General features: G+C 35.6%; 1 protein-coding gene across 1 annotated transcript; it reads right to left on the bottom strand.

Annotated features, from left to right (window-relative positions):
- Positions 1 to 13,489: 13,489 nt before the first annotated feature.
- LOC149538715 (uncharacterized) lies at positions 13,490 to 15,061 on the bottom strand. Its single transcript, XM_089802490.1, has one exon. It carries the CDS (start codon positions 15,059 to 15,061, stop codon positions 13,490 to 13,492), a length of 1,572 nt encoding a protein of 523 aa, XP_089658616.1.
- Between the last annotated feature and the right edge of the window lie 7,512 nt (positions 15,062 to 22,573).

Below are 22,573 nucleotides of genomic sequence, written 5' to 3'. Positions count from 1 at the left end.
ATTATCTCTAAAACTATTGTTCACATGAGAGAATTATGCTACACAATGACATCACAGTATTGGAAATACATCAAGACTAGATCCAAAATTTGGTATCACAATAATGTGCAAATTTTTTGCAAAGAACTAGAACCAACTAGTTTCTCAGTCACAAAAACTAGAACCAACTAGTTTCTCAATCACAAAAACTGGAACCCTTACAATGGATGAAAGAAAGAAATAGGAAGAAGATGAATTCTCAGATCTAATCTATGCCTGACATGTGTCCACTTGGAATTCAATCCCTTTCAATTGAATAACCTCTCTCTACCTTCTCCCATTTGATATGATTTAGTTTTCATCATCATCCTGTTCATGATCTACAAAATATTTATTTCTTAATGATGAAAACTTTTGTTTTCCAAAATATTTTATTTGCCTCATGAAATGCTGGTGAAATCTTGATTCAAATAACTTGAAAGTTGTTAAATTTTTACCCCAGCTACATTTTCATTGTATGTTACTAATCTTGTAACTGCATTTTGAATTTTAACTCATTCCATTGAGAAGGCCCCCAAATTCCACATTTCTAGCTATAACTTGAACAAATAAATTCTTGTGCAAAAGAAAACTCCATAATCAGAAAGATTGTCTTCTCATGATTTCGGTGATATATAATATCACTATGTTAGCCTATCAAAAACCTCTTAAATCTCAATCTAAAAAATACTACCCCCTAGTATAAAGGTAAAGTCTACACCTTTTAAATTCAAAAATTTTAAAAATTCTAAAGTATAAACTTTAGTAAAAAGCCCCATTTGAATTTAAAAACTTTGACATGCATCCACTATTCTGAGAACCAATATATAATATTTTTTATTATTTTTCAAATTTCTCCCTACCCCTCTGAATTCAGGTCAAACTTGGTTTGACCAGGCACCACATGGTGCTTCATGATTGGCTACTCAATCTGCATCATCCACCATGTTAGCACCATGGGACCCATTGACATGTGTCAAGTTCTCGCATTCCTATAATATTTAACTAGTGAGCACTTTGGTTTTGCGGGTGTGTGCTGACCATTGGATTGTGACACATGTCATGATTTGGTACGTCAATGTCTGAACATACTTTGGAGTGCCACCTCACTGCCTACTAGGACCTACACCACATGTCAATTTTTCACATGCCCACATTTTTTAACTGATGCACATTTTGATCTTGCAAGCTTGCGCCCACTACCCATCTCGCCATGTGTTGAGATCTTGTGCCTTGCTGCCACATAATCTCCTGTGCAAATTTGATTAAAATTTTTGATGTCATCAATCTAACTCACATCTTCTAGGTCAAATAGAGGACACCACATGAGCTCGTTCTTCCAAAATCCATTGGTCTTGAATACACAAAGCATATTGTATAAAGTTGTATTTAAGAAACCAAAATAACCCCTACACGAGCTATGTGGGACTAAAGTCCTTTTATTTATTTTCTTACGCTTTTTCTCTTCACTTTTGAAAACTATGGCATGGTCTTCCTTTATTCTTAGCATGGTCTCCTCACTTCCAGCATTGGCTAGCTTGATGCGTGAGATGCTCCTAGTGGCTTACTTTTTTTTGGGTGTGATCTTTGATTCAATGTTGGATCCCCCTTCAATTTGCGCAAGGCTTTTACTTGAATGTTGTGGCTTCCTATTTGAATTGGCATTGAATGTTGATGGTGCTTCTTTGATTAATGCTCTACGACTTTGTCTTATCTCCAATGGCATCATTTTTGTGTTTTTTCTTTTTACTAATGCATAGGGCTCTCTTATAACACCTTGATTTCTTGTGTATGGCTTGGTTACATGTTTCTTCTTTTAAAATGAGCTCCACTTTGAATGCATGATTTTTTTATTGCCTGTGGTCTTCTTTGATGGTGGCTATGGATTCTTGTGTGGGCATCTTCTTCTTCACACCGCACCTTCCCCTTTTTGTGGACTCCTTTTTTAACTAAGAGTCTTTCTCCTTTATTTCTTGCATGGAATCTCCCTGTGACTATACATGGGTATCCTATTAATCATGTATGATTTCCATTCATGTTGCTATGGCTTTCTACCTTGTTCCTGCGTGATCTTCATTTTATACTGCTGACTCCTAAACTAATGCATGGCAGGCTCTTTCTTGTATGGATGATTTCTCACATGCTGACTCCTCCCTTTTAAATTGGGTATGACCTTCCCTTCTTAGCTTTGCCCTATCTAGTGCCTCCTCATAAGCTGTTTGATATTTGCTTGCACATACCCTCTATTCATGCACTAATGGTTTCTCATTATTAATGTTGTGCTTTTTTTTTAGGTGGCTCCTTTAATCATGCATGGGTTTTGTCTTTTTTCTTGTTTGACTACATGTTTCTTTTAACCTATGACTCTGCCCTCTTTGAATACCTTTACATTTAGCATGGATTCTTCTTTGAACAATGGTGTCTCCTCCATGCACAGATGTCTCCCTCTAATGCTACGACCTCATATCTAGTGGCTTCAACTGTTGAAGCCATCCCCATTTGCCTCAAGCCACTGCCTCTGTTTTGTTGGCTCCTTTTCATACATGGAGCTCTTTCCTTTTTACTGAGTCAACTTCTTGGTGTTGATGCAGCTTGTGTTCCTTTTAGGCTATGGCTTTGTCTCTTGTTAATGCATCTGTTCTACTTTTTCTTTTGTCATGAGATTCTTTACTTGTTATGATTGTGGTAGATGTAGAATTCAAATGGATAGCAATGTAGTGGCAGAGGCATAAGCATACAGTCATATGAAAACTCATAATCATCATCAAGAATCATGGATGCTCACTGCTACCTATAACTACTTACCAACACACACACACACACACACACACACACACACATATTTAATTTTCAAAACCTCATAACTTAGCCTTCACGAATTCAATTTAAACAAAATAGAAATGACTTTTAAATTCTCAAAAATAGAGAGAGTTCCATAGAAGAGTTTGAAAACCCTTAAACTAGAGAATGAAAAGAAAACTTTATCCTTTAGATAAGAAGATTTCACAAATATCAATAGATAGGAATCAAGCATCGTAACAATCAAGGAAAAGAAAGTCGATACTCTTCTGATACTCTGCCTCTTCCCTTTCTGTGTGGGTGTTCTTTATTTTAATGGTGTGGGCTTCTTCCATCTGAAGTCTTTTATCTCCAGCAATGCTCCTTGCAAAGCTACTACTTTAAACTGAGTCACCCTCATCTGGTGTCTTAATGGAAAACTTTGAGGATAACATAAAATTATGTAATTATTGGATCTCTCATAAGGACAAGGAGTAGGCAATGGATCAAGAGGGAAAAAAAGTTATCCCTTCTTTGAAAAATTAGAAGCATCAATTTCTAAAATCTCAATAGATCATACATTGAGAATAAGTCCCATTTCATAAGATAACAACACTCTTATGATCTCGAATCAACCCATCAATCTGGAGCAATTAGTTGGACCCCAAAGTGGGTCTGGCTAAAAAAAAATCATTTTCAGACAACTAAAACCTCAAATTGATCTATTCAACCCATCATACTGATTAGAAACAAGTTCAATCACTGAACCATCTGTTGAAACTCGCTTTATCACTTATCTACAAATTGCCAATTTAATGCCAGAGGGTCCTTTGACTGGCCTTAAAAACTGACCAGAACACCTAATCAAGCTTTGAAAAATGGCATATTGACTCTTTGTTCTACATTCTTACACCTTGTTGAATCTTGTCTCATGAAAAATTTGGGGTCAAAAGATATTCACTGTCAAAGTTGACCTGTCAGAACTACCTGCAAGAAAACATGTCAGAAAACAAGAAATTGGGTTCAGAATCAGCTTCAAAAACTGGGTAAACTAACACTTAGGAGAAAAAAAACTAGGACATTGGTTCTATGTCATGAGAAGAGTCTAAGTATGTGATTTGGGCTCATGAAAAATAACTAGGCGCAAATGGCGAGCAGTCAAAGTAGGCTACTTAGATTTTGCAAACTGGAAACAATTAGCAAAAAACATTTTTTGTAAATGGAATTGACTTGGAAAAGTGTGCAAATGGATTCGTCAAGATCTAAAAACTAACACACATAAAGTATTTTTGGGGTACAACACAATGGTATAATCCATTTGACCTCATCAATCATAGATTAGGAGTTATGACATCATGAACAGGGGTATTGATCAATCTACACTTACTGGCACGAATAAAAAGGTAGAAATTGCATTTAGAATTGCATTTGAAAATTAATCAAATAGATTCGTCATAAGCTAAAACTTGAAACATAACAAGTCTCTAACATCTATAATGCAATGCAATAGGAATTTCACCATTTTGGTCAACTGGGTCAAAGTTACAACTTGTCAAATAGGGCTTCCCAAAATTATGTGCAATGTGCATCAACATGAAAATAGTAAACTACCAACTTTGAGGGATTTGAAACCTAGTCAAACGAATTTGAAATGACTAGAAATATGAAACATAGGTTCTAAGCTATGGACATTAGATACTCCCAAAGCAAAAAATCATGAAACATTTCTAGGTACGAGATATTCACTTGCAAACACAACCTCCTGTCATTGTTTGACATAGGTGAAAATGCGAATTAGGAATTTGCTCAAAATGAGACTTCACGGAATAGCTCAGAATGATGATTTAACTTCATGAAACAAGTGGACGGGCTGAATGGAAGGTGTTAGAAGCATTAAACAGCTCATAGGACTCAAAGGTACAATTGGGTACAATCTCATCAAAAAACATTTATGGGGCTTGATTTTCTCAATGGTACTCAAAATTGGAAAGACAATTTTTAGTCCCAATAGTGGCTCTATCTGGGGATGCATGTCCCTTGTAGGCATGGAAAATATTTAGATCTCTGGTAGAAGCAGACCACACACCTGACTTCAACTCCCTCTCAAATTGCTTTATTGAAAATAGGAAACAACTACCTCCTACTATGTACAAATGATGACCCTGGGCCATCGAACTTTCACAACTTCTTACCTCTATCATACACCTGATTTTCATTTGTCCTTTCATGAGGTAAACTAAAAATACTTCTCCTATCAATTTCACCAATTAAATCAACATCTTGAAACATACCATTTGGAAAAATTGAATTCACACCTTCATTCTCATAATGCATAGACTCATCAGCATTAACTTCATATTCATGCTCATTATGAGATAAGACATCAGCATGCTCATAATTACAAAAATTGAACTGAGAATCAAAATCCAACAATGATTCATGCATGCTGATTGGCAACACAAAGAATTCATATTCTACATCATTCACCAAGTTGCATGTAGTAAAAACTTGCAACTCACCTTGTGTCTCCGATTGCAAAGAGTATGTGAAATCCGATTGTTGCCTACTTGCAATCATGTCATTCATTACATCAAATTTATCTTTCACTGAAACCTCTTTAGGCTCAAACTTACCAAGTCTGAAAAACCATCATGAAAGTGCTGACATAAATCATGCTGATTGTAATCTTCATCAAACAATTCATTAGAATGAACTTTGAACTTATCATCAGCATATAGTGAAAACTTAGAATCAGATTTATCACTTCTAGCCTTTGCTTCCTAGTTATATTCAAAACCAATTTCAGTATAATCAACATGATAAGGATCTTGAGAAGAAATAACATAAGGGACAACATGAGCATCCTAAGAAACATTTTCATATCTTTCAAGATCATGAGCTAGCAGTTCTGAGATTTCATCAACACTCAACAAGACTTCATCAGAAGTCTCTTCTCCTAGGTTCTAATCATAAACTAGTTGATCTGAAAAACTTATAGCAATAGTACCATTAACATGAAAATCTAAAAAACTAGAATCCATACTACAACATATTACCTCTTCTTCACACAATAACTCTTTACTAGGTGTATCATTCTCATCTTTACCAAACGAAGAATTATCCATACTACTATTAAAACTTTCCACACTCTCATGCATACTATCACATGATTCATTTTCAGTCACATAACCATCTTCATCCTGCTGACTAAAATCATCTAATTCAGTAGATCTAGAATACATTTCTTTAGAATCACAAGAAATGTTGTCATTATCTATGGATTCACTAGACTCACTACTACTTTCAACAAATTCACATTGGCTATTTAAATCATTCTCAAATTTCTTGAAAAGACTATCAGCATGAAAAATCTTTTGTACCCTCAAATGAGATGGCCAGTTAACTAAATTAGGCATAACGACATCTAGGAAAGTAATAGGCCATGAAGATTCCTTGGGTCTTAAAGAGACATGCAACTCCATAAGTGCTGATTTAAACCTTTGATAGACCCGATCATCTTCTAGACCTTGAACATTTCCTACCACATTTCTTATAAATCTAACAATTTGATTGCAAAGAGCTTTCCTAATTTCTATCATATCTTCCAACACATCTTCATATCTTGGTAAACTAATTTCAGATTTGAGATTTGATTCCATTATAAAATAAAACTTCTACCCCTTTCTTCCAGTGCTAAAAATCATTGAATAGAGGCAATCCTTTTAAACACTTGATTTCCATGAAAAAGAAACATAAAAATCAAAATACCTCAAGTGTTGATGTTGAACTTCGATCTGCTATTTTTGCATAGGTGCAAGACTGAAATTCCTTCACACCACTAGTCAAACTTTGTAAAGCCACCACCTCCTTGCAAGAGGATGAACAAATCACTGCTATGATTTTACCTTATAAACTTCAATTTCTTATAACAGAAAATTGCACAACACTTCAAAAACCTATCAACAATTTAAAAATTCCCTTTCAAGAGACTATCCAAAGTTTATGATTTGCCCATACAACTGAAAATCCTTCAAAATTTTCCAATGAAATTAGCTAGGAACAAACTGGTACAATGATCTGAGAGTTGCCACTCACACTTTGTGAGAAATTAAAAATAATTTGTCACATGACAAATCTGAACTAGACCTTCAATGTAGGGGAAACTTGTAAATCATTAGCACCTTGAAAAGAAAATGCACTTCATAAATTAATTCTTGACTCTGAACTTTCTCAAAAACACTCGCAAAAACTAAATTGATTGAAGATAGACCTATAATAGTCATAGAACACAATTTACACCCAATTTCACAATATACTATTGTCCATGAATAAATCTTAATTTGGGAACACACAACTTCAGCAAGGATATGAAAAGAACACCATAATTTCTCATTGTTGTAGCAAATTCATAGGACTAAAATATTCAGTTAACACTAGAGATCCTTGTCCTTTTAACAAAATGTATTTCCATCTTATCTCCCTAGCAGAGTCATCATTTTGGTGGTGTTTGAAACCATTGTAGGTTTCCAATTACCCCAACGAGAACAAAACATATCTAGGGGCAGCTAACTCCCATTTTCAACATGCAATTTCAGACATTGGGCCAACTATAAGTCATGACCCTTCTTCTACTTTAGGCTCTACAAAACCTAGTTGGATGGACCTCAGATTCAATCAATATGGTACCAATGCAAAACATATCCCTAAATCTCACAAAACAGATTACAACCCTTATATCTCCTAATAACTCATGTAATAACATAGATCTACAATAGAAAATTGCAAATCCTATGATATTCACAATCTTAGTGAGGGCATCACATTTAGGTTCTTCAACATGAAAGGAAACAAATATTTGATTAATGATTTTGATTCAACAAAACCTCAAATATGTAGCAGTAAGACTTAATGATCCTATAGTTGACCAGTGCCTAATCCATTGGGCGATTCCATGAATTCAAAACATACATTTGTGACATCAGGACATATTCTGCATACCCAAACATCAAATCTATCTAATCACCTTGTGATTCACACATCAATTTTCATTTAGATCTCATTCTCACAAAATATCCTTCTCAAGTAACTAGTAACCTTGTTAAACATATCAAGCATTTACTTGGCCCTTTGATCCAATAGTAAAATACATCAAACATACAACCTGAAGGGGATGCAAATGGATCTTAGATCTTTGTTCCAAGACCACATAAGACTTACAGATTGCTAAGATAGGAGATAAGAACCAAAATGAAACTAGTGAAATTATTGCTCATATTTATTCATTTCCTTGAAACAATACAATCAAAGGCATGAAATTAAAACATGGAACAACCTAACAGATCTGAACTATCTATATTATCTCTACAACTGTTGTTCACACGAGAGAATTATGCTAAAGAATGGTGTCATAGTATTGGAAATACATCAAGACTAGAACCAAAATCTGGTATCATAGTAATGTGCAAATTTTCTTCAAAGAACTAGAACCAACTGGTTTCTTAGTCACAAAAATTGGAACCAACTAGTTTCTTAGTAACAAAAAATTGGAACCCTTACAATGGATGAAAGAAATAAAGATATAGAAAGAAGATGAATTCCTGGATCTGATCTATGCCTGACATGTGTCCACTTGGAATTCAATCCCTTGCAACTGAATAACCTCTCTCTACCTTTTCCCATCTAATCTAATTTATTTTTCATCATCGTCCTGTTACTGATATGCAAAATATTTATTTCTAAATGATGAAAACTTTTGTTTGCCAAAATATCTGATCTGCCTCATGAAATGCTAGTGAAATCCTAATTCAACTAACTTGAAAGTAGTTAAATTTTTACCCCAACTACATTTTCACTATATGTGATTGATCTTGAAATTGCATTTTGAATTTTAACTCATTCCATTGAGAAGACCCCAAATTCCATGTTTCTAGCTATAACTTGAACAAATGAACTCTTGTACAAAAATGAACTCCATAATCAAAAAGTTTATCTTCTCACAATTTTGGTGATATATAATATCACTATGTTAGCCTACCAAAAATATCTTAAATCTCAATTTGAAAAATACTACCCCCCTGGTATAAAGCTCACATCTGCAACTTTTAAATTTAAAAATTAAAAAAATTCTAAAGTATAAACTTTAGAAAAAAGCCTCATTTGAATTTAAAAACTTTGACGGGCATCCACTATTCTAAGAAGCAATAAATTATATATATATATATATATATATATATATATATATATATATATATCTAGATTTCTCCCTACCCCTTTGAATTTGGGTCAAACTCAGTTTGACCAGGTAGGTCCCATGGTGTTGACATGGCAGATGATGCAGATTGAGTAGCCAATCATGAAGTGCCACATGGCACCTGGTCAAACCAAGTTTGACCCAAATTCAGAGGGGTAGGAAGAAATTTGAAAAATAATAAAAAATATTATTTATTGCTTCTGAGAATAGTGGATGCACGTCAAGGTTTTTTAATTCAAATGGGGCTTTTTTCTAAAGTTTATACTTTAGAATTTTTTTAATTTTTGAATTTAAAAGTCGCAGACCTGAGCTTTATACCAGGGGGTAGTATTTTTCAAATTGAGATTTAAGAGGTTCTAGTAGGCTAACATAGTGATATTATATATCGCCGAAATCATGAGAAGATTAACTTTTCAATTATGGAGTTTGTTTTTGCATAAGAATTAATTTGTTCAAGTTATAGCAAGAAATGTGGAATTTGGGGCCTTCTCAATAGAATGAATTAAAATTAAAAATGCAATTATAGGATTAGTAACAATAGTGAAAATGCAGTTGGGGTAAAAATTTAACTACTTTCAAGTTAATTGAATTAGGATTTCACCAGCATTTCATGAGGCAGATTAGATATTTTGGAAAACAAAAGTTTTCATCATTCAGAAATAAATATTTTACAGATCAGTAACAGGATGATGATGAAAACTAAATCAGATCAGATGGGAGAAGGTAGAGAGAGGTTATTTAGTTGCAAGGGATTGAATTCCAAGTGGACACATGTCAGGCATACATCAGATCTAAGAATTCATCTTCTTCCTATATCTTTCTTTCTTTTATCCATTGTAAGGGTTCCAATTTTTGTGACTGAGAAACCAATTGGTTCTAGTTTTTGTGACAAAAACCAATTGGTTCCAATTTTTTGGAAAAAATTTGCACATTATTGTGATACCAAGTTTTGGTTCCAGTCTTGATGTATTTCCAATACTATGACACCATTCTTTAGCATAATTCTCTCATGTGAACAATAGTTGTAGAGATAATATAGATAGTTTAGATTGGTTATGTTGTTTCATGTTTTAATTTCATGCCTTTGATTGTATTATTTCAAGGAAATGAATACATATGAGCAATAATTTCACTAGTTTCATTCTGGTTCTTGGCTCCTATATCAACAATCTATAAGTCTTATGTGGTCTTGGAACAAAGATCTCATATCCATTTGCATCCCCTTCAGGTTGTATGTTTGATGTATTTTGTTGTTGGATCAAAGGTCCAAGTAAATGCTTGATATATATAACAAGGTTAGTGGTTACTTGAGAAGGATATTTTGTGAGAATGAGATCTAAATGAACACTGATGTTTGAATCACAAGGTGATTAAATAGATCTAATGTCTGGGTATATGAAATATGTCCTGATGTCATAGATGTATGTTTTGAATTCATGGAATTGCCCAATGGATTAGGCATTGGTAAGCTATAGGATCATTAAGTCTTACTGCTACATATTTGAGGTTTTCTTGAGTGAACATCATTAATCAAACTTTTTTTCCCTTTCATGTTGAAGAACCTAAATGTGATGCCCTCACTCAGCTTGTGAATATTATATGATTTGCAATTTGCTACTATAGATCTACATTATTACATGAGTTATTAGGAGATATAAGGCTTGTAATCTACTTTGTGAGATTTAGGGATATGTTTTGCACTGGTACCTTATTGATTGAATCTGAGGTCCACCTGCTTAGGTTTTGTAGAGCCTAAAGTAGAAGAAGGGTCATGTCTTATAGTTGGTCTGATGTCTAAAATTGCATGTTGAAAATGGGAGTTAGCTACCCCTAGATATTTTTTGTTCTCATCAAGGTAATCGGAAACCTACAAAATTTTCAAACACCAACATAAGTGAAGATTGTTAACCATAGCATATACCATACTTTTAGGCCCATGGATGCTTCTACCATTGACTTCTTTTGGCCTTCATTACCTAATTCATGTCCTACTCAACTTGATCATATTTTCCATTCATATAAAGTTTATAAGAAACAATAAATTCTTGAGTTAAGCTTACCTCCTAAGGATCTTAATCATGGTCTTTTTCCTACACCTTCCATAACTCCTTTATCTATGGTTTCTATATCTATTAATCAAGCTTCTCCTATTGCTTGTTAGTCTCCTATTAATCCTATTAATCCTCCTATAGAACCTACGAAGGATCCAGTAATTGCTCCTCTTTCTCAAAAAATTTCAAGTAAGGAAAAACATAATCAATCTTCTAACAAATGTTGTAAGAAGCATCATGTTCAAGCTAAAGCTCATAATTTTTTTATTCAAAAATATTTATCTTCTTTGGATACAACTATGCATGATGTGTTAGAAGAATTTGTTACTAATAATGATGTTAAATTACTTGATTCTAATCATTCTATTCATAACTTAGATCTAATCTAGATGATAAAGATACTCTGGATAATAGTAATGATGTTAATGATGAATATGAAACTATTAAAATTGACATTGATTTACCTAATATTATTTCCTTGCAATTGGCACTTACACCTAGTATTGAACATTGTGATTCTCAAGAGGATCCTTGTTTGGAACTAGCTGTCATTCCTACTATGTTGGATATAGTCCCTCTTGCAAGTTACCACCTTCCCTAACTTAAAAAAATGAGATGGGGAGAGTAGGTGATAGGCTTGATTGGCTTGTCTTTCATGGTAGTCTTTGTTGTGTGTTGGTATGTTGTACTATGTTTCTCTCATGATATGTGTGTTTAAATGTTGTTAGAATCTTTTATACGATCTTTGTTACTTCATTGGTGCAAGGTGCTAAAAGAACCAAACTTGTTGTATTATTCCTCTATATGTATCTATATTATTCCATATTTTGTTTCATGTTATGTTGTACTTGTGCTATTGTTCATACATGTTTCCTTGTGTAATCTTTTTGGATTCATGACTTGGTAGCACTAATTCTTTTTGGTCTATAGGTCATGGTCTGAAGAGATTTTTCTTTGTATTTCTTATGTGATCTTTCCTCCTTTTTTATTATAGTTTTACTTTATTTGGGGAATAATGTCAATTAGTTTGCAATAATATCATATATATATATAAAATCTTGTGATCATATTGACCCCACAATAGATAGATCCCTTTTGTGTTCTCTATATATTTATGTATTATTTCTCTTGAGAATTCTTTATTTGAGGGCATCTCATAGTGAAAAAGTAATCAGTAGAGTTGTTTATTAATGCAATCAGATTTCCACAATCCATGATTTATAATGTTGATTTTCTGGAATAGATTGTGTAGAGATTTTTCATCAACGTTTCGAATCACCCTACGTGATCCATCATTAGGAAGAGAGAGCAAGAGATGTCAAATTAAGTAAGAAGCAGATTTGGCATAGGGTCACAATATAAGGAGACCAAGAAGAGAGGGACTGCACACGCCCCCAACGCAAGTCAAAAGAAGTCAAAATAAAAAAAAACAGACAAAAACAAGCATGGGGGAGACAAAACCACCCAAGACACAAAGAGAAAGCACCACGAGAGACCATTATAAATGATTTGATGCGAGCATGTTTAGAGGGTGTTTTTAAAGGTCTACCCATTAGTAATAAAAAGTAATAACAAATAATGCGGGGGAATAACTAAATAAATACAAAAAATAATAAAAAGATAAAATAAAAGAAAAATTTTAAAACAAAAGAAAAAACACCTCTCAATCTATAGGTTTATGTAAGTATGTAAGTGGATAGCATAAACAAGCGCCCAAATATCAAAGAACTCCCATCCTAAATAAGAAATTGAGTGAAAATATATAAATATCCACATATATATAAAAATGAGCAAAACAAAAACAAACAAGTGGCACAAAGTAACACACATATATATATATATAATATTAATGTATATATATTAATGTATATATCTATATATATATATATACATATATATATATATATATATCTATATATATATATATATGTATATATATATATGTATATATATATGTATATATGTATGTATCTATATATATAAATATATATATATATATGTAATGTGCACACAACACGACTAGAAGAAAACAAACGCAAAAAATAAATGAAAAAATAAAACAACCCCCATACCCAACCCACGCCAGGAACTGGATACAGCAGATACCACAGAGCAAGAGAATGCAAAACAAATATATAAACGAAACAAACTAACGCAAAAGTAACAAGGGAATCAACCCCACACGAAGGGACGAAAACCAAAGATGCCAGGAGATAATGCGGAGGAGAGAGGAAGAAACACCAAAGACACAAAAGAAGAAGTGGCCAACCTGGGGTAACGTGCAAGGCACCAGAGGAGAGGAGAGGGGGAGAGAGGACAAGAACCGAGGAGAGAGGAGCAGCAAAGCAAAACGGACGAAGAGAGAAAGAGCTGACCCAACGTAATGAGGGTGTTACTCCGCATAATTCACCAAAGGATGCCACGAGGGGTTGAGAAGCCATCCATCATCACGATTGAGGTTGATGGGGTGGTTAATAATTTCAACTACTTCTTTAAGCTTCCTCTTAAAATAGTTGTCCTCATGGGAAATGATTTGCGTGTCCTCCAAACATATGTGATGCTTGGTCAAGGAGGAATGTTCAGCAAGCGCCGATTTGTAAACCCTATCGTGTCTAATGTCAGCCACATGCTCCTTGATACGGGTGTGGAATGAGCGGCCTGTTTCGCCAATATAGGGTGTACCACAAGAGCAAACCACTTTGTAAACCCCTGAGTTGGCAAATGCATCTATGGGGTCTTTGATTGGCGGGACACGATTCTTGAGCTTGAAGAGGGGCTTGAAAGCAACATGCAACCCATTTTTGGACAGGATCTTGGCAATCTTATGGGAAATGCCTTCCACGAAAGGGAGGGAGGCAAATAGAGTACGAGGGGGGGGAAGAGAAGGGGGCGAGGAGGCAAATTGGAGGGACCTAGCTTGGTTTAGGGCCCTAGAAATTTGCCTGGAAGAATAACTATTCAGCCGAAAGACTTGGCGAAGGTGGTTGAGCTCAAGGTTTAGATGATCAACATCACAAATCCTATAGGCTCGCAGGGCCAGGGTCTTGAGAGTGCTAGATTTATGGCTAGGATGGTGGTGGGAGGACGGATGAATGTAAAGGTTGGTATGGGTGGCCTTTCTAAACACACAACGACCAAGGGAGCCATCCGATTTCTTGATGAGCAAAACATCAAGGAAAGGCAATTGGTTGCTAGACTCTAGCTCTTTGGTGAAAGAAATACAGGGGGTCAAATTGTTGATGTGCTGGTGGAACTCTTCTAACTTGTCTAGCCCATGAGGCCAACAAATGTTAGTATCATCTACATATCTTTTCCACCATTTAGGTTGAAGAGGAAAGGAACGAAGGGCCACCTCTTCAAAATGCTCCATATACAGGTTGGCGATGACAGGGGAGAGAGGGGAGCCCATGGCCACACCATCAACTTGCTCGTAGATGACCCCTTGAAAGGAGAAAAAGGTTGACCTGAGGCAAAGCTCGACCAGACTGGCAATCTCCGCATTGGTCTTGTGCTTCATGATTTCAATGGAATCGGGGATAGGGACCTTCGTGAAGAGAGAGACCACGTCAAAGCTAACCAGGACATCATTGGCATCAAGTCGAGTATCCTTGACAAATTGCACAAAGTGAGAGGAGTATTTAACAAAGGAATCAGAATTGCCTATTAGAGGAGAGATTAACTTGGCCAAATGAGCAGCCAAGGGATACGTGGGGGAACCTATAGTGTCAACTATAGGTCTAAGCGGGATGCCCCCCTTGTGGATTTTTGGGACCCCATAGATACGAGGGGTAACTTCCTTGGAGGGAACCAACTTTTTCTTGATGTCATCATCAAAAGAAGAGGCCAAGACACGCCCTTTGACTTTTTTTAAGATTTTACCACAAGGGTTACGAGATAAGGTTTTATAGCTAGTTGAGTCAGAGAGGAGGTCTAGCATCTTGGAGACGTAGTCTTGTTTGTTCATAATGACCGTAGCATTGCCCTTGTCCGCTTTGATGATTGCTAGGTCATTATGGCGCAACAAGCTTTTGAAAGCAAGAAGCTCAACCTTGGGGATGTTGCCCCTCGGTGGTTTGGCCTGCCTGAGGGCGACGACACAATCCTGTCTGATAATGTCAGCAACATTATTGGGGAGAGAGCGGATGGCATTCTCAATCTCAATGAGGAAATCAACCCGAGGTATGCTGCGAGGTGCCATCACAAAATTGAGGCCCCGCTTTAAAAAGTTGAAAGAGTGGGGGTCGAAAGTGGCGTCAGATAAATTGACGACTAATTTTCTCTCCTAGTTGGACACCAAATAAGAGGATATCGGAGAGTCAAGACGACGGGAGGGGGGACAAGGCTCAAGAGAAGAAAGAGGAACCAGCGGTGAAGATCCCAAAGAGGGAGAATGCGAGGTGGGAGGAGCACCCCCGTTCATCTTCTTCAAAATCCTACTACGTGGGGAAGTGGGGCCCAAAGGAGAAGCAAGGGTGTGGGAGGGAATGCAAGGGAGACCATTACTCCCATCGTACAGCGCTGCATAAGACCGCGGCGGAGAAGGGGTGACGGGTTGACAAAAAGTGCGGGTCACATCATCCAAAGACAAGTGGGGAGGAGCAGAGCTTGGAGGGGCTCAAGGAGCAGTGATCATAGGTGAAATAGCAAGGGCGGCATTAATGAAACAAGACAAGGGAGAAGAGGACGTACTTGGCACGTCAAAGGAATGACCGTTGGAAGAAACTAGCCGTTGAGGACCTGACAACTGCGGGGGAGAGCCGAGCTGAACCACGTCCAAAGGGATGTCACGAGACTGAGCAGCAAAGGTGCCGACGGCATGGAGATCCGAGAACTGGTGTGGTGACTCTGAATGCTGCAATGGGCTTGGTTGCACAGGAATATCCGCCGCGCCACCCATACCATCAAACGACTGCACAGAGGACAAGTGCTGCAGCGGGCTTGGCTGCGCAGGAACATTCGCCGCGCCACCAATAACAACAGACGTCTGCACAGATGAGGCCCCATACGTAGCAAAGGTGGAAGACTGGAGAACCTCAGTCAGGATATGAGACTGCACATCATCCCCAACAAGAGAACAAGATGGATGCCGGCGAGAAGGGACAGATTGGTATGGAGATTTTTTCTTGCTATGGAATCGCATGTTGTTCACCAATAACCCCCGTAACGTTGGGTTGCCAAGGTCGTGACTGCAATGTGGGGTCCCCCCAAGCGGCAGAGGTGGACGAGAGGTGTACGGGATGCAAGCCCAGAGACAAACTATCATCCCCCCCGCGAGTAGAAGAAGGCTGGTGCTGCGTAGAACCAAACACGCAGGAAGGGGAGCTCAAGGGAGCGAAAGAAGCAGAGATCCCGTGATTATGAACGAACTTGCGAGCTAGCCTGTCAAATTTCTTTTTCTGCCTGGTGATGCAGACCTTCTGACATCCCAAAGCTTTGGCATGAGATGACGTGTCCAGTCGAATCCAAATATCTGGACGCAAAGAGGAAGCAAGCTCAAGATGGAGAGGAAGCAGCCTGGCATTCAGAGTATTGATTGATCTCCTCGTGGACTGGATAATAGATCTAAGGAGAGCAAGAATCGCACGGAAGAAGATATGCTCGGTAAACACACTCCACAAGTGGTGGTTAATGCTGATAAAAGAGGGGATGAGCTTCGAATCACGACAACATTTAAGGAAAGCCAAATCTGCAACTTTTTTCATCAGTTTGATCCTTAACATCTCCAGCTGTTTGGACTTGAAACAAATTTCCCTCCCATGAAGGGTATCAATTAATGCAATCAGATTTCCACAATCCATGATTTATAATGTTGATTTTCTGGAATAGATTGTGTAGAGATTTTTCATCAACGTTTCGAATCACCCTACGTGATCCATCATCGGGAAGAGAGAGCAAGAGATGTCAAATTAAGTAAGAAGCAGATTTGGCATAGGGTCACAATATAAGGAGACCAAGAAGAGAGGTACTGCACACGCCCTAACACAAGTCAAAAGAAGTCAAAATAAAAAAATAGACAAAAACAAGCACGGGGGAGACAAAACCACCCAAGACACAAAGAGAAAGCACCACGAGAGACCATTATAAATGATTTGATGCGAGCATGTTTAGAGGGTGTTTTTAAAGGTCTACCCATTAGTAATAAAAAGTAATAACAAATAATGCAGGGGAATAACTAAATAAATACAAAAAATAATAAAAAGATAAAATAAAAGAAAAATTTTAAAACAAAAGAACAAACACCTCTCAATCTATAGGTTTATGTAAGTATGTAAGTGGATAGCATAAACAAGCGTCCAAATATCAAAGAACTCCCATCCTAAATAAGAAATTGAGTGAAAATATATAAATATCCATATATACTAACGAATAAGCGGGTAATATATATAAAAACGAGCAAAACAAAAACAAACAAGTGGCACAAAGCCATTGCTCATGTTTAGAGTTGTTTATGTTTCTATCAAAGCCATTGCTCTTGTTAAAGTGTTAGCAATGAATTTAACACAAGGACATACAATCTTATCACTTATTGCACACACACACTTTTCAATACATACATATTTTTTTTATAAATAACTCTTTCTCCCTTTTTGGATTAGTGACTAATCCTTAAAGAATGGATTTATATTTTAGGATCTCTTGATCCCTCCAGTTTCATATGTTGTTGATCCAAAGGTCAGAGATGTCTTTAAGATTGGATCTCTTTTTATTTTTAATCTTATAGAATAGAATATTCTTAAGAGGGAATCCTTGATGGATTGACTAGTGAGTAGCCACATTCACTAGGTGGTTCAATTCCATCTTTTTAGTTGCACAATTTCCTTGTGTGGTACATAAGTTCTCATTGGGCAAGATAATCACACTTTTTTTTTTCTCTTTTTTTCTAGAGATTTGTCTCTTATTGTGATCTTGGAGTTGAAAAATACTGAAGTCTCTAGGGGCTTGAGGATTTCTTTATCCATTTGATTTTAATAAGATTTTCTTTTCATTACAATCTACATTACCAAGAGTTCGCATTGAGTCCGTACTCTTGTTAAAGTGGGGGCTTAATGTATCATCTTAAAATGAAATCACTTTCATGTTAAGAGTATTTAGCCCTCTAAGTAAGTGGTCTAGGGTCATGTCAAGCACCTTGAATGGATCTTTGCATGGATCTGGCTATTTTCCCCTACTCTCTCTCTCTCTCTCTCTCTCTCTCTCTCTCTCTCTCTCTCCAACCTATATTTGCCAAACTACTCTTTGAAACTAAGGACTTTGGCCTCTAGGTCAAGGAAAATCTTCTGGGTCAAGGTCGACCTAGACCCTGACCTAGGTCAAGGATGACCTTGACCTTGACCTAGGGTAGAGTTGACCTCATCCCTAACCCAAGGTCCTATTTTTAATTTCCAAGAGTTTTAGGATCTCAAGCTTGAAAAAGTTTATTTTCCTACTTTTAGGTTGGCTATTTTGGATTTTAGAATGGTAGACTCTTAAATTACATTTAATCTAGGTCTATTCCTAGGGGTTAAGGTTAAATGGGATTTAATGCTCCTATGCCAACCTTATCTAGGAGTAAGTGCCCTAGATCTCTATACAAGGAAGCCTCTTCCTCTCATTTTTCTCTAAGATGTATTATGAGATTGGATGAACCATTACCTTTTTACATCCATTATTCTATGAAGTGAAGTTCTTCTAACATTCAAGCATTCAAGTGTTCAAGCATCCACTTCATCAAGGAGATCCATTGTTAGCCATTAAAGGATTCAATCTCTATGGAGCCCTGGTGTTGATGATTTTATCCATATTCATCCAAGCCTTCTTCTATGCAAAGATACATTCAAGATTAGTATTGAAGATCTAATTACATTGATTTGAGACATCCTACATACATTTATACATTCATTTGGAGCATTCATACTAGTGGATTCAAGGATTCAAATCCGTCACAAGGATTTCCACATAAGCAAGGTGAATAGTTCCATTTACTTTTTTTATCCATATATTATTTCAATTATATTTCAAGGTTAATTTCAAATTGAGCTTTGAGTGAGGAAAACCACCCATCTAACAAAAACCATTTTTCTTGCAAATATAGGTGGGGAACAACGAATTAGAGAGTAGATTTGGATACCCTTATCATTGAACTTGTGATATCTGTGAACAAAATTTTTGTTGGAGTAGTATAGGTTAGGATTGACATTTTGGGGTACAATTGTTCCCTGAGGTAAGATTGTGCCCCACCAACTAGGTCAAGGTTGACCTCCTTTCAAAAAGACAAAAGACTTCTATGTTTTCTCTATTTCAACATTTCCAATCCAAAATAGCTAGAAGATTTTCTCGAAACTACATACAAATAGAAAACAACATTTTCTAGATTCAATATTAGTATTTGTCTTATTTAAGCACATACTCCCCCCACAATATAAAGAGGACCTATTGAACCTCTTTTCATCCTTTTCTACATTACTTGATCCATTTCTACATTGAGCACTTTCTTGTGCTTAATTAATTTGGATCATTCCTTTTGGAAATTAGGGTTGAGAAGAGGGTTTCCATTTTCTTTCTATTCAGTAATTAGAAAGTATATTGATTAATTTAAATAATAATAATATTTAGAGTTTATTTTAAAAATGAAGCTTCTAAATTAATTCTTATTAAATTAAATAAATATAATAATACCAAATTTGAAATTTTAATTAAAACTTTAAATTATTTGCTCTATTTAATTAATTTCTCAATTAATTAAATATAAGTAAAAATTATTTTTTCTTTATAATATTTTTGTTAAATTAAATTATTTAATAATATCTCTATTTGATTTAATTATAACTGAAAATCACAACAGATGCACAAGCTAAATAAGAAGACCTATTTGAAAGACAAAGTACAAAATCAAATTCAAAAGGTCAAAATCTTGAATTCATGTCACTTTGACAAATTTAGAAAGGTAAAAAAATTAGATAGTTGTCCTATATTTGAGGACAATTGGCTCGAGTTTAGGATTTGTACTGGAGAACTATCTCACCCCTTTGCCATTGAGATATTTTGATATGGCATGCTCATCTTGGAAATTTAGGGAATTCAATGTCCAGTACTTTCAATCTACATAAAATTTGAACATGTACATATGCATATAAATCTAAACTAAATAGCCAATGGCAGGGAACGAAACATCGTGTAGATCTTGACTAGCAGGTGATTATGGTTTCCTCCCACAACCACATCAAAAACATCAAACATAAAGTAAAACATACATGTACACCATGCACATGCAAGTATGGGTAAGTAAGCATAAAAAATTTATATATATCATCCATCTAATTTTCATCATGAAACCACTAAAATCGCTATATGAAACATACAAAGCATCATCATTGAAAGAGTAACCATGAACACATGAAATAACCAAGTATCAAGTAGCTCATCAATATATAATCCAAACATGTAAATAGCATTAACCAAATCTGTAACCAAGTACCACTAAATCAAATGATGTAACCATGAAAAATGGCCTAAAATAATTCAACAATATAACAAAAATAAAACTTGGGGTAGGCACTATATAGATCATTTGATGAATCAATAACACATCATTACTCTCTCTCTAATGTTGTTCTCTATGTTTTCCTTACACTTTGTTTACTCAACAAAGTGTTTGGATAGTTAGTTGTGGCTTTGGACATAATTCTCCATCTTTCCTTACATTAGGTGGTATTAGAGAAAGGTTTTTTATGGGATTGGATCATGTGGAAGCCTAGATCTTGGTTATAGGATGACAGATTTGGGGATTTTACCTATAACTTGTAAAGGGTTACAATCTTGTGGGAACCTATTTATCGAGATGGTTTTAGTAAGAAGAAATTTTGATAATGCCATAATGGACATGTTGAGATAGATTACAACTATATTAGATGCTATGGAGACAACCTAGAGGAGAGGAGCACATCTTGATGATGCGAGTGATGTTGAAGTAGTGAAACTAAACCCTAATCCTAAGCCTAAGGAAGATCAAGATGAGGAAAGACCATTGAGAGTTTTTTCTAGGGAACATTTAAAATCCTACTATTAAAGTTTTTCCTTATGATGGTAGATTGCATCTCATTATTGTGTTTAATTGGATCATTGATATGGATTTGTTCTTTAAGTTTGAAATTGCTTCTGATAATAGGAAGGTAAAAATTGTAGTCACTAGGTTGAAAGATCATGCCTCACTACGGTAGGAACATTTTCAAACTAATAGATAGTGAAGAGGAAAAGAAAACATCAAAACCTAGATGGGAAAAGTAAACATGAAGTTTGTTCCTACTGATTACCAAGTTATCTTGTTGAGGAAGATTCAAAATTTGAGACAAAAGGACATGACTATGAAGGAGTACACTATTGAATTCTATATATTGGACCTTAGATCTAGACATGCTGATTATGAGGTTGAAAAATTTGCAAGGTACCTAAATGGATCAAGATATGGAATTCAAGATGAAATATTTTTTGTGAAATTGGATAGCATGGAAGAAGCATATCATTATGCCTTAAAAGCTAATGAGATCTTGAGAAATAAGCATGAATAGAGACAAAGAGGTATAGGTGGTAGATTTCATAGAGGAAGTTGTAGTTCTTATGGAGAAATCGGTAGATCTAATAATATGGTACCTAATAAAGGCAAATCAAAAGAGAAATATGATGAGAAAGGAAAGACCGAGTAGGAAGGTAGTAGTTCTTACCAAGGTAGTTATGGGAGAGGAGGATTTGGTGGTAACTTCTTTAAATATGGTGAAGAAGGACATTGAGCCTTTGAATGTAAACATTTTGGAAGAAGGAATGAACATAATATCTTGAGGGTTCACCAAGTGGACCTAAGGCTAGATTGAACTTGACAATAAAGAGAACTTTCTATAGTGAAAGATTTGATGAATAACCTATCTCGAGGATAGGTATTTTCAAAACCATATGTATGATAGTTGGAAAATGCTACAAAGTAATTTTTGAAAATGATAGTTCAACAAATTTTACATCATAGGAGCTCATTACAAAGTTACAATTATAGAAGTTTGGACACCCTAAACCCTATCATATTTCATGGATCAAGGATGAGCATAATCTATTGGTAAGTGAACAATGTGTTGTGAAATTCAATATTTTAAACTACTTTAATGAAGTTTTGTATGATATTATGCCTATGGATTATTGTCATATTTTTTTGGGTAGACCTTGAAAGTATGATAGACATGTTGTGCATGATAGTAGATTGAATGAATATACTCTTTTGGTGAATGGAAGAAAGAAAAAGTGTTGCCTTTGATTGAATTTCTAGATGAGGTAAATTGTAATACTATTAGAGTTTTTATGGTTAATGAGAAACAATTTGAGAAGGACATGAAGAAGAAAAAAAGTCTATAATTCTTGTGATTCCTACAGGACCAAGTGACATAAAATAGTAATGGCCAAGTGATAAAAAATAGTAATGGCCAAGTGATAGAGGATAATAGAGGCTGTATGACAA

Source organism: Cupressus sempervirens, chromosome 9 (assembly GCF_028749045.1).
Source record: "Cupressus sempervirens isolate cs-2001-9-10 chromosome 9, ASM2874904v1, whole genome shotgun sequence".
Taxonomy (NCBI): Eukaryota; Viridiplantae; Streptophyta; class Pinopsida; order Cupressales; family Cupressaceae; genus Cupressus; species Cupressus sempervirens.
The sequence above is the reverse complement of the archived record's forward strand: the minus strand, read 5'-3'. Positions and strand labels throughout refer to the sequence as shown.

Bases quoted from the DNA above. Each gene is read 5' to 3' on its own strand.
- LOC149538715 (XM_089802490.1), bottom strand. From the start codon at position 15,061: ATGAACAAACAAGACTACGTCTCCAAGATGCTAGACCTCCTCTCTGAC.